This window comes from Enhydra lutris, unplaced genomic scaffold (assembly GCF_002288905.1).
Source record: "Enhydra lutris kenyoni isolate GAN:26980312 unplaced genomic scaffold, ASM228890v2 scaffoldscaffold37, whole genome shotgun sequence".
NCBI classification, from domain to species: Eukaryota; Metazoa; Chordata; class Mammalia; order Carnivora; family Mustelidae; genus Enhydra; species Enhydra lutris.
Window position 1 is genome coordinate 11,045,352 of NW_019154121.1, and position 13,876 is coordinate 11,059,227.

Sequence of the window (13,876 nt, forward strand, 5' to 3'; positions counted from 1 at the left end):
GGACTGCAAACACATTTAGAGAAGGAAGCCGGGTGCCTGGGTGGCTCAGCTGGTTAAATGTCTGCTTTGGGCTCTGGTCATGATCCCAGAGTCCTGGGATCTAGTTCTGCCCAAGGCTTCTTGCTCAGCAGGGAGCCTCCTTCTCCCTCTGCCCCCCTCCTGCTTGTGCTCTCTCTCTCTGACAAATAAATATATATATATTTTTTTAAAGACAAAAATAGAAAAAGAACCAGAGCCCTGAGTGCGGTGGGAATAGTGCAGAGGAAAGACGTTCGTTCCAACCTGTCTTCCCCAGCTTGGCCCCTCATCCCCCCGCCCTACATACATACATACACGCCTGATAACACAGCAGGTGAGATTCCAGATTCCTTTGCTGGTTGCTGCAGAAAGAAGGTGCCAAGGCTAAGAGACCCAGCGGGGCCTTCCTTGGCTTCTGGTTCCAAAAGCGCCGCAGCAAATTCTCCTGATCTTGGTTTTGGTGCGGATGCTTCAAGGATTGTCCTGCTACACCTCCTGTCCCGAGTTTAAGATCCCTCTGCCCTAAGCTGAGGGCTGACAGGACACCTGGAGATGACTGAGAAGCTGTTAGGGAGCTGGAACTATGGCTGAAAAGTCTGAGGACAGTTGGTAGTGTTTGAGGCTAGTACAGAAATAGCCCCAGTTTAACAAATAATGTTGATCTATAACATTCTATTCTTATTGAATTCTCGTAGGATAACCTTCACTGTTTTCTCCTAGATACCTAATGAGACTGTTAATGCTGCAGTTAATTTTTATTCGGCATAAAAACTTGACCCCCAAAAAGGATTTGAATTTATTAGTGAGAAAATTAATGTTTGATTGCTTAATAAGAGCTTATTTCTCCAAACTATTTTGAAAATACAATAGGAAATACTAGAATTTTTAAAAAAGATTTTATTTATTCATTTGACAGAGAGAGATATCACAAGTAGGTGGAGAGGCAGACAGAGAGAGAGAGGAGGAAGCAGGCTCCCTGCTGAGCAGACAGGCCGATGCGGGGCTCGATCCCAGGACCCTGGGATCATGACCTGAGCCGAAGGCAGAGGCTTTAACCCACTGAGCCACCCAGGCACCCCTAGAATTTTATTTTTAAACAAAAGATTATGTGGCCTGAGTCATGTTACTCCTATGTTTCTCAGGATTGGCTGTCCAGGATAGAGTGTCAAAATATTATTAAATATGTTTGTATTTTTTGTCTTCTTTATTTTTTATTTAGACACACAATTTCACTGTTTGCATTACTGCCTGCAGTGCCCCCATCCCGCAGGGCCCCCATCCTGCAGTACCCCCATCCCGCAGGGCCCCATCCCGCAGGGCCCCCGTCCCGCAGTGCCCCCGTCCCGCAGTGCCCCCGTCCCGCAGGGCCCCCATCCCGCAGTGCCCCCATCCTTCAGGGCCCCATCCTGCAGGGCCCCCATCCTGCAGTGCAGGCTGCTGGGATAGCGCGTGCTCCTTGCAGTTCCTGGTGGCCAGAACTCAGTAGCCGGGAGCTTTTTCTAACACTGCTGTCGGTTGGTTGGTGGTAGAGGGCCACTAGAGGCAAGGCAATTCCCCTGAATCAGCTTCCCATGGTGGCCTAGAGTCCAGCATTCTGGGGAGTTTTTTTGCACTCTGCTAGCAAAGCACCACCATGCCTTCTCTGCTGTTCAGTAAGGCCCATGGCGTGGGGAAAATCCTTCACTGGCCACTTCATCTCACTCCTAGGGATGGTGACTGCTCCTTGGACCTGCTATAAAGGTTCTTGTTACCTTTAACTAGATAGTATCTCATTACTGCAATGCTACTAGAACTAATCATTCTCTATATTAACCTTCCCTGCTTATGTTGCCGTATGGTTTCTCTATCTTAACTGGACCCTGACTGATAAATGTTATGTTCATGCAAATGAATTGCTCCACATCAGTGAACTGAACTCCAGCCCCAAATACCTGCAAAGGTGAGTGAAAAAATGAAGTGTTAGAAAATAGATACACAGTGTGATTTTATTTACAGTTTAAAAACCAAACAAACCCCCAAACACATAAAGAATATAGCCATGTGTGGAATAATGATAAATAACAAAAAAGATTCACGTAAGATTCAAGAAAGTGAGTATCTCTGGCAGAAGAGGAAGGCACACTCGTCAGTGGTAGATGGGACATTCAGAGATATGGGTAACATTCCTTTCCTTAATTTGGTTATTTGTGGGAGGCAGTTCAACAAATCTTCATTTCTTTATTATTTTTTACTGTACATACATTACATATACCCTTTGATAGAAATAAGATATTTGATATTTTAAGAAAAGTAATTATCCTTTATAGCACAGAGTGACTATGTTTACCAGCAGTGTGATTAGACTAGTGTAGCTCAACTAGTTGGTTAAGATAGTGATCTCTCAGCCCTGGGTGACCAATAGGGCCAATGCCAGTGCAGAATTAGCCTCGATTCCTTCTACTGCCACATAAGAGTTTTAATACAGTAGGTGTTTGCCTTAATTTTAACTCTTAGTTCAAATTCAGAATATCCTTCTATAATTATAGAATAAAAATTGTCCATCTTTCTTTTTTGATTCATAGGGAGAAGAAAGAATGCTAGTGTGTGTGTGTGTGTGTGTGTGTGTGTGTGTGTGTGTTAACTTTATTTTTTAGTTTATTTTTTAGAATATGCCTTTTATGATTCTTTCTGAGTGACAGACCATACCTAGTCAGTATAGGTTCTCTGAAGAACCACCTCAGGCCACTTCCCTCAGAGTCCCAGCTGCAGCCTGCACCGTAAAGGCTGCGATGGAGATCTGCCTCTTCACCTCTCCCCAGGCCTTGGACGGATCCACTCTGTTTTCAATATCAAACAGAGCATCATAAATTCCTGGGAATGACTCCCCTGCATACTTGTTGTGGCTGCTGGGAGCATAGATGACGTGCCTGTTGATAAAAACAGTTGGCTGTTTTTGGACAGTTGCTGTCCAAACGATACACACAAGAGAAAAACAAGAGCGCTCTACAAATCCTGGACTGCAGAATTCTAATCTCACGATTTGAACAAGTCACTTGTCAGCTAAACTGCCAAGTTTAATCATCTCCAAAGTCCAGTCTAGGAAGTATATGTTTTGACTTTAAACAGAGGACTTCACGTCATTCAGAGCAACAAAAATAACATTAATAGTCCCTATAGCTTGTCACCTACTATGGGTCGTGCTTGTGATTAAATGATTTGCCTATAACTTTTCTAGTCCTTAAAAATAAATGCTAGAGGGGTTCCTGGGTGGCTGAGTCGGTTAAGCCTCTGACTCTTGGTTTCAGTTCAGGTCATGATCTCAGGGTCTTGGGGTCCAGTCCCTCACCAGGCTCCCCGCCAGTGGGGCGTCTGCTTCTCTGCCTCTCTCTCTCTCTCCTTCTGTCCCTCCTCCCACTTGCACACGCACGTGTATCCTCTCTCTTTCTAAAATACATAAATAAATCTTAAAAAAAAAAACCTCTACAAAGTTGATACTAGCATTTCAAAAAGGAGGAAACTGAGATCTGAGAGATGAAGTGTTTAGTCTCAAGCTACACTGCAAGTAAGTACTGACTTTTCACTGTCCCACATCACCCCCGGAAATGTAGCCCAGTGGTGATGATCAAAGTCCTATTTGTGACCTGCCTACCTACTACTGTGTTTTTTTTCTCTTTAAAAAAGGAGACACACTAACATATGAGAATGCTTAGCTTAAAGCACGAATAATCATTAAAAACAGCTTTGAAAGTATAACACGATCTGGGTAGAAGGTGGTATTTTATTGAAAGACATATGTCAGTCATGTCAAAGCACGTGAAGGGAAGGGTAAGTTCCCAAGCAAAGAGGTAAAGAAGGAAAGAAGCACACTTGTGCTGCCATTGGGAGACAGTCACCATGTCTGATGACCCCCTTACTCCTAATTCTGATCCTTTGATAATCCATAAACAAAGAGACAGGGCCATTTCTCACTCGTCACTGATCTAATTTATTCTCCAATTCTTAGCAAGATCAATCTAATGTTCATCACTGATGTTTATCAGAAATATTTAGAATTGTCAAAAATTAGAAAAAAATCTGAACATTAGGAGAATGAGTATGTAAATACATATTTTATACATTTTACATATATTTATTATGTCTTATGTGTATACATACATAAAGACAAATATATTTAAAATGAGAGGGGGCTAAAATTATATAAACCAAATAAAAACATGATTTTATAACTAACTGACAGAATTGGGGTGGTTTTATTTTCTACTTGTGACTTTGTCGATCTTCTAAGTTTCCTACAATGAACATATGTTCTTTTATAATCAGAAGTAAACAATATATTAAAAAGTATGCAGCAATCACATTACATTATATGAATAATATATCATTTCCTTCATATATTTTGAAATTTCTATTTGCTTAAAAGAAATCAACTATATTTTTTCCACAGTGCAAAAAATAAGAAAAAAAGAATATAATCAAGTGTCATATTTGTATCCTTACCTATAGAAAGGCCTGTCTGGTAATCCTAAAGGATCAATAAATGCTCGTTCCAAAAACATCAGTTGATCATTCATAATTCTCAATAATATTGGGCTAAACAACAAAACAAATACAGTTGTCACTTCTTGAGAAAACATGCACCACACAGAAAACTGAAAATTCACAACAAAGTTAAATATAATATGTCTTAAATCTCTATGATATGCAAATTAAGAACAATAGTGTAACAGTTACCTTTTTAAAATCTTATAGAATACTATTCTGCTGAGGCTTATAAAACCACATAAAGTTATAGTGGTTGAAAAGGACAACAGTAATTTTTATTTATTTGGAAATAATTAATTGGCAATCCTAGTTTTTAAATATAAGCAAGATGTTTTTTTATCTTAGGAATCCTAATAATCTACTCAAAGAAGTCATTTGATATTGAATGGGACAGTCTATTAATGGTTAGTAGGGCTCCTGGAAAATTATGCATATTTACCAAATGATAGCCATTGTTTTATTATTATTTTATTATTATTAAAGCCAAATGTCCTAGTACATCATAATCCATTCCTGTAAGGCACTTTGCCAGAGGGAGGAAAGATCATAGTTTTTAAAGACAGAAAATCAACTTCATAGAATTTATGATATTTGGAATCTCCTTAAGATTTATTGCTTATTGTTGATATTTTTTTAACCCACACAAAAATTTGAAAAGAACTGTAAAGTACAAGGAAAAAAAAAATCCCATGTTCACTCCAGGATGACACAGTTATTATACTAATTGGTTTACTTTGAATTTTTCTCTATATTTGTTCAATTAAAATATAATCAAAGTGTTCACAATTTTAAATATTTTTGGTTTACTTCACATTTTATAGTAAATATCTTATATTTCCTTTATAATCAACTCTTTCAATGCTTATGAAATGTTCAAATTAGTGGACATTTAATTTTTTAGTAATTTCTGTCCTCTTAAGTATTGATTGCTTTAAATTATTTGATATATTTTTTAATAAACTATTCCTATTTATTATTATTATTATTATTTTTAAAGATTTTATTTATCTTTTTGACACAAAGCACATAAGCAGGAGGAGAGGCAGAGGGAGAAGGAGAAACAGGTTCCCCACTACAGGGAGCCCCACATGGGGCTTGAACCCAGGACCCTGAGATAATGACCTGAGCCAAAGGCAGATATTTAACTGACTGAGCCACCCAGGCATCTCTATTTATTTATTTGTTTGTTTGTTTACTTATAGAAAGATAGAGCATGAACTGGGAGAGGGATGGGGGAGGGACAGAGGGAGTAGGAGAGAGAGAGTCTTAAGCAGGCTCCATGCCTAACATGGAGCCTGATGTGGGGCTCCATCTCATGACCCTGAGATCATGACCTGAGCTGAAGTCAAGAGTCATATGTTTAACCAAGTGAGCCACCCAGGAGTCCCTTGAATTGTTTGATGTTATAATTTGTATCTTACTCTGAGAAGCTCTTTTTCCTTTCCAAACTTGAAATTATTTCCCGAAGAAAAGGTCTAAGAAATGGAAATACAATGGCAAAGTCTAAGAACTCTGTAAATAGCTCTTGAAACTTTAACAGTATGTATTTATGCTTTTCAAAAAGGTTATTTTTTTGTTTTTATTTATTTATTTTTTCAAAAAGGTTTTTAAAACAATTCACAACACTACCAGAAAACAGCAAGAGCATCTGCTCCAGGACGCCATCTGGTGTAATGGGTTCAACCAGGTTTTAAATCATTACTAAGTTGAAACAAAAATAGTTATTTTGAAAATGGTATAACTTTATTTTTACCTGTATTTTTTAATCAGTAGGGAATTTGAATGTTTTTTGTGTCTGTCTGTATAGGCAGTGTCTTCTTTTGGAGTTGTCTTGTTCATTGCCAACATTTTCAACTTTGTTCTTTTGTAGTTTCTTTTTTTAAAAAAATATTTTATTTATTTATCTATTTGACAGACGGAGAGCACAAGTAGGCACAGAGGCAGGCAGAGAGAGGGAGGGAAGCAGGCTTACCACTGAGCAGAGAGCCCAATGCGGAGCACGATCCCAGGACCCTGAGATCATGACCTGAGCTGAAGGCAGAGGCTTAACCCACTAAGCCACCCAGGTGCCCCTCTTTTGTATTTTCTTAACCAATTTTCAAAAAATATTTTTTATGATGTTCATACTACTCCCTTTCCATATTTGCTGGAAAAGAGGTTTCCCAGCCTTCTATCTTTGCTTTTGCTGATTAACTTTCATATTCTGAACCATTTCAGTGTTTTCAAACCTGATTGCCTTTTCATTTCCCGTTGCTTCTAAACTTAGAATTTCACTTCCAGGAAATTTCAACTTTTAATAAAGAATTTTTCTACAACCATTGCTTATGTTTGCATGCAATGTGAAGTGAAATTCAGAACTCCCTTTTTTATCAGTTGCTGAGAGCTTAAACAACATTACTGTTGAATATGTTTTTCTTCCTCCATTTATTGTTGGTATGTCCTTCATTACAAAATACCTATTTCTTACCCAAATGCATTATTATATGTCACTCATCTATTTCTGGACTGCCTGCTCTTATCTTTCAATGTATTTTTGCATCAGTCCCCAAGGATTTCATATTTGTGTCATCATAATAGGCTTAATACACAGTCAACGTTTACTCTCAAAATTCTACTTTAAAAAAATTTCCTTAATATTGTCTCATTATTTTTCTCCCATCTTAAAGTTCTATTCCAATTATGTTTATTTTGGTGATTTCACACAGAATTAATGCTAAATGCTTAATATTGGAAGAAAACTGACTTCTCAATACTTGTTCCGGAGAAAGAATTTTACCGGGTAGAAGTGGAAATGAGGAACTCTGGAGGTAATGACATTAAGAAGAGGAAGAAAAGAAAGTATGTTCTGGAAATAGGAGAAGTTGGTTGAAGTATGATGGACAGACACTGAAAGAACATGAGATGAGGCTAGAAAAAGCTGGGGTCACACCGTGGAGGATGCTAAGGTGGGAATTTTGTAACTAAACAGCTGGTCGTTAAGGAGCTGCTGGAATTTCTCAGCACACAGCGGCCACTCAGAAAGTTAGAGATGGGGGAGCCTGGGTGGCTCGGTGGGTTAAAGCCTCTACCTTTGGCTCAGGTCATGATCTCAGGGTCCTGGAATCGAGCCCCGCATCTGGCTCCCTGCTCAGCCGGGAGTCTGCTTCCCCCTCTCTCTCTGCCTGCCTCTCTGCCTACTTGTGATCTCTGTCAAATAAAATCTTAAAAAAAAAAAAAAAAGAAAGTTAGAGATGGGTCTTGCTGAGATATGGCAACCCTGTACAGGATGCCTTAAGGTGGAGAGACAGAAAGGAGCAAAAACACTTCCCAAAGATATTTCAGCAACAAAGATGTCAATTAGTATCTCTTTCTCATTGTATCTGTTCTAGCCATAAGTTAAAAATGTGGAACGTACTTGTTTTTGTCCAAGTCTTGAAGTCTCTCATTGAACTTAGAAGCAATTTCTGTAAAGTTCTTCACAGCAGAGAAAAGTGCATCTGAAATAGAAATCGGGGCTTAGGGGCATTGTCCTCTGGCTTATGCAAAGGGGACAGTATAGGAAGCAGTTTGTTCTCTTCTGTACTTTACAAGGTTCTTATATTTATATATTACAAGAGGGGCATCGGTGAAATGGCAAATACATTTATAGATGTCAACAATGTATCTGATCTCACAGACTGGCAATAAATAACACGTGGACTAAGGTAGGTCACTACATTTTAGAGATTAATTGAAACACGGAGATGAGTTTTCAGAGAGGAGGTGTAGCATACCAAATGACACACTGTATGTTTTCATTTCTTGTGGATGTTTCATTGAAATATTGTAGATTTTGTCAGCATACATTCTCAAAACAATAGCATAATCTCGACAGTCAAATGGGAGCACTATGGAATTGGCTAGTTCAAATACCATCCCTCCTCGAACCTGTGCCACAGTGAGGTGGTACTTAAAAGTTGGATCATAAAATTTTTCCACCAATTCATATGTTTCGTAGACACTGTGATACAATGGATAGCTCCTGAATTTGCTTGTTGCCTACAAAATGAAAAGGAAAAAGAGGCACACAAAAGAACACAAAAACCAAACTATATCTCTTATAAAATAGCTTATAATAAGATGCATAGTACCATATTTACTATTAATATTAGTAAAACTACTTTGGCCAGTAATGAATAAAGAAATGTATTTAAGAACCTTAATAATACACTTACTAAAGGGTTAATATTATAATATGAAAATATATCCCAATGTGTAATTAAAAAATATGTGTATACAACATAAATGATAGAATAAAAATTATCTGGAAAGACCTAATGGTCTTGTCTTCAAGGATATAGGAGATGTGAAAACGTTTCTGAAACAAAGACAAGATAATGTTGCATTTCAGTCTAAATAATTTAAGAAGATAGGGAATTGCTAGAGGCGATGGTATATGAGCATTATGCAACATCATATATGGTAAAGCTGCAAAATGCTAATGACTGAAATTCCACGAATGGATGATTTTCTGACAAGCAGCCTGTGGAAGTGTGAAGAGTCTGCCCAGTAAGGAGAAATGTAGTGGATCCAGACTCTCACGAAGGAGAGAGAAGGAATGCTCAGATATATATAAGACACCAAGAACATAAACAAAAGGCCAGAGGCAAGGACTTTTCAAACTTTGAATTGCTGATTTATGTCTTTTGTCTGTCTTATTTAGTTGTGGTTTTTTTTTTTTTTAATTGACATAAAAGAACACTTTATTTAGCAGTGTGTTGAAGCTGCTAGGATTCTAAAATTAGACAGCTGGAGTTTGAATCCAGCCCGTAGGACCTATTACCAAATAACTCTGACTGGTTATTAACCCAAAGATTATTAGCTTTTCTTTAGTATTCTCATGAGTAAAACATAGATAATATTTTTTTTTTTAAAGATTTTATTTATTTATTTGACAGAGAGAAATCACAAATAGGCAGAGAGGCAGGCAGAGAGAGAGGAGGAAGCAGGCTCCCTGTTGAGCAGAAAGCCCGATGTGGGGCTCGAACCCAGGACCTGGGATCATGACCTGAGCCGAAGGCAGCGGCTTAACCCACTGAGCCACCCAGGCGCCCCAAACATAGATAATATTAACATCTAGCCTCAACCCACCCCCATCTAACCCTGCCTAACTTCCTACCCCAGTGGTAGGATTAAAGATTTCCTGTCTGGAGAGAATAACTAGTCCAAGAGAAAAGATTGATAGATTCTATAGACCTATAGTTGTTGCCTCCCCACAAAGCATTGAGAACAGGCATTCTCGATCACTCTTCTCTGAAGCCTCCCATTTGACAGCTGCCGCCCTTGCATACATGGCTTCAGTCAGCTTCTCATGGACTAATTCCTAAATAAGACAGGTGGCCAAAGATGACCAGGCACTTGAAAACAGCCTTTGACTTAAAAGATACAGACCAAAAACACAAACTAAAATAAAATCAACTTAAGAGTAAGGAGGTACTACAAGGAATGGAGGGAAACTTATAGTAATAATAATAATAATAATATAAAGATTTCAATAAAAAAGAATGACAGAGTTGAGAAAGATTTTTTTTTAAGATTTTATTTACTTATTTGATGGGCAGAGATCACAAGTAGGCAGAGAGGCAGGCAGAAAGATAGGAAGGGAAGCAGGCTCCCTGCTGATCAGAGAGCCCGATGCAGGCCTCAATCCCAGGACCCTGAGATCATAACCTGAGCCAAAGGCAGAGGCTTTAACCCACTGAGCCACCCAGGTGCCCCAAAATATTTCTGATAGTAAAGAACAAAACAAAACAGAACAAAAAAAAAAAAAACACAGATAAGAAACAAAAGATAAAAAATAAGCACATCAGAAAATAATCCCCAGATGTTAAACAACTAGTAATAGTTCAAAAAAGTCAAAAGAAGGAAGAAGTGATCAAAGGGAAAAACATTCCCTCCAACTGCAGGATGTGGGTTTCCAGACCAAAAGGCCCACTCTGTGCCTAGCCCAGTGTAAGGAAAAATGGTGTAACCAAAGCCCACACATAAAACGAGGACCACATAAAAGATACCAGAACCTTCCTTTAAAAAAAGTCTCCTTTTCAAGAAGTTCCTGAGGGATGTGTTCCAAACATAATAAAGAGTAAACAAGAAAAAGAAAGATACAAAATCCAGGAAAGAGAGGATGCAGAACAGGAGAGAATTGAAGGTACTCTCAGACTTTTCAGTGAAAGAAAATTTCACAGGCAAGAGCTGTGTCACAGGGAAAGAGAACCACCAGAGAACCCAGACGAGCAGGAGAAGAAGAACCCAAGAGGGAAAAAGAAATCTGCCAGATCACTGATATGTTGGAATATACTAAAAGTTTGTGGTGAGTTAGTTATGGACACATGGAGGGGGAAAAAAAAGATACTCTAATCCACAAGTATGGTACAACAGTATATTGAGAAAATGCAATGAGGGAAAATATTTGAGAGTTGGGAGAAAATTGATATAGAAGCGCAAAAACGCCTATCTTCCCTAATGAGAAGCAAATGGAAGATACGTCAAACTGAAAAAGAAATAAATGGCACCAGGAACACAGTATGTGTAAGCATGCATGTAGATATCAGAAGAAACCAGTGAAAAAACTGAAAAAATGTGAATCTGTTGAACAGAAGCAGAGGTGGGACAAGCCCACAAGTAGAATAAGGGACCAGTGTTTTTCATCATACATACTTACAGAACTGTTATGAGCTTTTATGAACTATGTTCTCATGTTACTTTGGTGAACATAAAAACTGTAAAATTGTCATTACCACCAGCATGAACGATGGTAGGGAAAAAATCATGAAATGTATATGTGTTCATTGTTCCTTGTGCCATAGAGCATAACTTTCACGTTTACTTTTGGAGATCAAATGGGATAAAAATCCAAATATTTCTAGTGTAAGTAACTGGATGAAAGCAATGCCACCTAGTGAAACAGAAAATAGATATAAAGGAATACAAGCAAGTAAGTTCTAAGGCTCAGGACGCCGGGTGCGGGCATTCCCCCGTGTGACAGTAGCCCCACCTCAACCATTCTGCTTCAAATTCCTCTATTTCTTAAAGGCTTACATTGTCTTTTTTTAAAATTCAGAATTATTTGTTTAGCTAAAATATATTCATAAGCAATCTTCAAAAATATACTGACAGACTTACCCAGTTTTTAGTGTACCGTGCTCTGCCTGAAGCAATTCCAAGTCTTTGGAAGAACACCTCAAAGTCATTACCAGATCCCAGTTTGCTAATCCTTTTAGAGATAAAATAAGAGATTACCTGAGTAGTTTGTTCAGTGACTACAAATTAAAGCTTAACTAAACTCCATTCTTGCTCTTATAATTTTTCTTTATAAAAATCGTATCAGACGAACAACAACAAAAAATAATTGAGAGGAAAAATTGAGAGAAATAATTGATCACAAAGTATCTACTTCAATAAGACTATCTTGGGTAGTAGTGACCATTGTTCTTTTGGGTTCCTGGACCCAATTCCAACATGTGGAGGGGGATGTGTGGTGTTTCCCGCACCAGCGACAAGCAATGCTCTGGGACACTAGCTAGGTGTCCTCCAATTCAACTCAATTCTGACACTGAAGGTAGCACAGATTCCATAGGTGAAGAGCTCAGTCCCACAGGACGGCCTCTCCACCGATTTCAGAACCAACCACAAATCCAGGTTGTCATCTGTGCTTCTGACTGACCGGCTGCAGATTGGAGATTCCCAAGTACTGTTCCTTGGGTTCAAATAATTTGCTAGAGCTGTTCCCAGAAGCCAGAGAACATTTTACTTAGTAGATCACCGGTTTATTATAAAAGGATGTAACTCAGGAACAGCCAGATGGAGGAGGTGCAGAGGGCAATGTGTAGGAAAAGTACACATAGCAGTCCACACCCTCCCCAGGTGCCCCACTCTGCTCTAAGTTCCATGTATCCACCAACGTGGAAGCCCTCTGAACCCTGTCTTCTTGGGTTTGTATGCAGGCTTCATTACAAAGACACAATTGATTAAATAATTGGCCACTGCAGACTGATTCAACCTCTGGTTATGGGGTGGGACTGAAAGTCCCAACCCTCTAATTATATGGTCGGTTCTCTTGGCCATCAGCCCCCATCCTTAGGTGGGGTCCAAGGTCACCCTGCTAACATAACGAGAGATACCCTTGTCTCTTTCATCACTTAGAATATTTTAAAGGTTTTAGGAGCTCTCTGTGCCACTCAATGGGCCAAAGATTGAATATATACTTCCTATTATAAATTATAATATCACAATTGCATAGATTAATTTTTTTAAAGATTCATTAAGTTGGAAAATATTTTCCCTCAACTTATTTTATCATCTGTATTTGTTGTTCATGATAAAGTTAATAGAAGCAGAATTATTTTTAGATAATTCAGATGTAAATCCTACCTTAAAATTTTTTAATTATTCGTACTCTTGATAGGTATAATCTTATCTATAATCAATCTATATCTGAGATACTTATTCCTTTAACCTTGCCGGTGAAGACACATCCAATACTGAAATGACGCCTGTATTTTTCTTAGAGAAACCAAAATATTTTTTGACTGTATGATATTCAGAAAAAGGAAAACGTATCGAGTAACTTAGGTACAGAAATGCTAGGGGAACTTCTTTAAAACATTATAACTTTGGACTTATGGAGCATGCTATGTTTTGCTTCTCAAAAAAGAACTATTTTTAGATGGCCTACAGGTTTAACTTCAAAACACATGGCAATATTTTTTTTGTGAACCAAAGCATCACCTTCCCTTTGAAAGAAAGCACACTTTCATTTTCAACCCAGTCCTACACTCTATCCAATAGAAAGTCTTGTTTGTTTACCTTGGCATGCCACTGAACTCCGGTGAAGGACTTTTTCCATTCCAGCTCTCATAAAGAGATCTGCCTTCAAAGCCTTCATCAGGGCTTTGGAGCTACAGATTAAAAGTGAAAAAAAGGAAAATACTTATAAATAAGATATTTTAAAATTTAAATGTCCATTAACCAGGGAATAAATTACTAAAGTATATTCAGCAAAATGCATGATACACAATTTGCACATTAGCTGTCATTAAGAATTGCAATAATGAGTTTCTGACAATAGAGGAAAATGTTCATGCTACTATATATAAATGTGACTATTACAAAAAATACATGAAGTATATGGAAAAGCAGGCCATATTATTACCAAGCCACTTATGCAAATGAAAGGTCATATTGTAAGACTTTTTTGTCTATTTTTTCTGAATTGAGGGAGGCTGCTCTCAAAAACACATGTTTCTTTCCTCTTCTAAAAAGAAAATGAAAAGAAGCAAGGTGATTAAAAGAAGGTATTTCTTTTAATATTGCTTCTTGA

At 38.1% G+C, this 13,876-nt stretch overlaps 1 protein-coding gene across 5 annotated transcripts in view; it reads right to left on the bottom strand.

Annotated features, from left to right (window-relative positions):
- Nucleotides 1–1,419: 1,419 nt before the first annotated feature.
- The window catches only part of LOC111154494 (folate hydrolase 1B), a 60,447-nt gene continuing 47,990 nt past the window's right edge, over nucleotides 1,420–13,876 (bottom strand). For 2 of the 5 annotated variants that reach the window (XM_022514110.1, XM_022514114.1), the window contains 6 exons: nucleotides 13,363–13,454; nucleotides 11,680–11,770; nucleotides 8,292–8,556; nucleotides 7,934–8,015; nucleotides 4,495–4,587; nucleotides 2,625–2,924 (listed from right to left, as the gene is read on the bottom strand). In XM_022514110.1, coding sequence (XP_022369818.1) covers nucleotides 2,735–2,924; nucleotides 4,495–4,587; nucleotides 7,934–8,015; nucleotides 8,292–8,556; nucleotides 11,680–11,770; nucleotides 13,363–13,454 — 813 coding nt within the window. In that variant the 3' untranslated portion in view covers nucleotides 2,625–2,734. Of the gene's footprint in view, nucleotides 1,950–2,624; nucleotides 2,925–4,494; nucleotides 4,588–7,933; nucleotides 8,016–8,291; nucleotides 8,557–11,679; nucleotides 11,771–13,362; nucleotides 13,455–13,876 lie in introns of those variants that run through there. The other 3 variants (XM_022514111.1, XM_022514112.1, XM_022514113.1) reach the window with 3 other exon arrangements.